Here is a 2,140-nt window from a genome sequence, read left to right on the forward strand (position 1 = left end):
CAGCTCCCAGCTGTGTCCCCGGCCGGCCGCACACCAGATCACTTCGGAGAGGCACGGTGGGACCAGCGTGGCCAGGGCACGGGCTGTGCAGGGCTGGCTGTGCCCCGGGAAATCACTCGCTCTGCCGGTGTCCCCAAGGAAGCTGCCACAGAGCCACGTGCGGGTCCCCAGCCGGGATGTGCATCCTTCAATAGATCCCTGATCAGCTTGAGATGGCTCTTGGCAGAGCTGCCGTGTGGTCCACGCTCCGGTCTGCCGGGGAGAGGGGGCTCGGGGAGCCTGGGGTGCCGCTGGCAGCTTGGGAAGGCTCAGGGTTGATGCCCAGGGTCGCTCTCCTTGCTCTGTGTGAGAATAGCAAGGGGATCTGATAGCTCACGCAGAGCCATGCCCCATGCACGCTCCGGGGATTCATCCAGGAGAGCAGCCCATGCCCTGCAGAGCCCCGCTCCCCCCGCCACGTACCCCGTCCTCAGCCCCTCGCTCCCACTCGGCTGGCGGCGGTGGCTCGGCTGCCTTCCCCGAGCTGCCTGTTCCAAGGTTAATCATTTCCTCTGGGCTTCCATGCCTCCAGTTGTTTGCTTCGCTTCTAGTGGTCACTTTAGCTGTAGCTTCCGTCTCCTGGCTCTAGAGCAGGATAGTTTCTTCCCGGGAAGGTTGCATCTGCTGAAGTCTCTCGTGAGTCACGTCTCTCTCTTGCCAGCCAGCCCGTCCTCTCTGCACTCAGTCGATCTCGTGGGTCTTCTCTGCACCTTCTCCAACTGCTCAGCGTCCTTTGCTGGCTTCGCACGGGGTTTTTCTGTGCTGCTTCTATTGCTGCTTTGTGCTGAGACGAGGGTCGGGCTCCCACCAGCTGTCCCAGCTGCTCTGAGCCGTGCCTGGGGGTTTGCATCTCCACGGAGCAAGCTGGGTAATGCTGTGCCCTGTCACCCTGTCCCTCCCCGGCTGCAGGAGGACAACCACAGCTACTACGTGTCGCGGATCTACGGGCCGGGGGACGCCCGCCTGAGGGGGCTGTGGGTCGACATGGCAGCGGCCAACAGGAGCCAAGTGAAGATCCACGGGATCCTCTCCAACACGCACCGGCAGGCCTCGGTGAGCCCGCGGGGCTGTTCTGCAGCCGGGGGTGTCCGCCGGGTCTCCTCTCCCAGCAGGGATTTCCCGATGGTGGCACCTCGCCCAGGGCAGCAGCAGCCCCTCCACGTCCCTGTGACAGCCTGGTGGAGACCAAGGCTTGGGAAGCGTTTGGTGTCCCCTAGCCCCCAGTCCAGGGCTGAAGGGGATGAGCCGTGGGGACCGGGCACCCTCAGGACCCTCGCTCCCATCCCTCTCCCACCCCTCCATGCGCCGGCCCCAGGAGCTTGCTCCAAGCCAGGGCAGAGCCGGTGCCGGTGGGCACGGACCCGTCCCCCCGCATCCCCAGCAGGTATTTTTCCAAGGGCTGAGCGCAGTTCTCACCCCGTCTCCCTCCCGCAGAGAATCGTCCTCTCCTTTGACTTCCCATTCTACGGCCACCTCCTGCGGCAGGTCACGATAGCGACGGGTGGTAAGTCGGGATGGGACAGGGTACCCACCGCTCAGCCGGCGTTCCCGCGGTGGAGGGGCTGGACACAGCTCTGGGGCTGGCTCTAACCTCACCCCACGTCCCAGAGCCCGGGGAGCTCAGACAGAGAAGGGGCTGCAGCCCTTCTAGCTTTTTCCCTCCACCCCAAGTCTAACCCCTGCCCTGCTGCTGGTGCTCAGGGAGTCGGGTGCTGCTGGTGCCTCGGTTTCTGCAGCAGTTGAGGGGATGCAGGGGGGGTCACGCAGGCTTGGAGGAAAGCCAGGAGGGGATGCTGGGGGTAAAAAAAGGGATGGGTGAGCCAGGGCAGGGTAGTGGGAGGTCAGAAAGAGGGAGGGAGCATCCCGGGGCGGGGGAGGGGAGTGTGCGCTGCTTCACCCTCCTCTGCTCGCTCAGGTTTTATCTTCATGGGGGACGTCATCCACCGGATGCTCACGGCCACGCAGTACATCGCACCCCTCATGGCCAACTTCAACCCCAGCTACTCCCGCAACTCCACCGTCCAGTACTTGGACAACGGTGAGCCCTGCTCCGGCCGGCCCCCGTGCAAGCCACGGCGGCTGGCGGACGAGCAGAGCAGCA

The 2,140-nt window shown here is 64.8% G+C and overlaps 1 protein-coding gene across 1 annotated transcript in view; it reads left to right on the forward strand.

Annotated features, from left to right (window-relative positions):
• Positions 1–2,140, forward strand: part of PLXDC1 (plexin domain containing 1) — a 30,548-nt gene that overhangs the window by 14,034 nt on the left and 14,374 nt on the right. The window contains exons 4-6 of the mRNA XM_009274864.2: positions 949–1,092; positions 1,474–1,543; positions 1,955–2,077. Of these exons, the coding sequence (XP_009273139.1) occupies positions 949–1,092; positions 1,474–1,543; positions 1,955–2,077 (337 nt within the window). The remainder of the gene's footprint in view (positions 1–948; positions 1,093–1,473; positions 1,544–1,954; positions 2,078–2,140) is intronic.

The sequence above is a fragment of the Aptenodytes forsteri genome, unplaced genomic scaffold (assembly GCF_000699145.1).
Source record: "Aptenodytes forsteri isolate BGI_AS27 unplaced genomic scaffold, ASM69914v1 Scaffold640, whole genome shotgun sequence".
Taxonomy (NCBI): Eukaryota; Metazoa; Chordata; class Aves; order Sphenisciformes; family Spheniscidae; genus Aptenodytes; species Aptenodytes forsteri.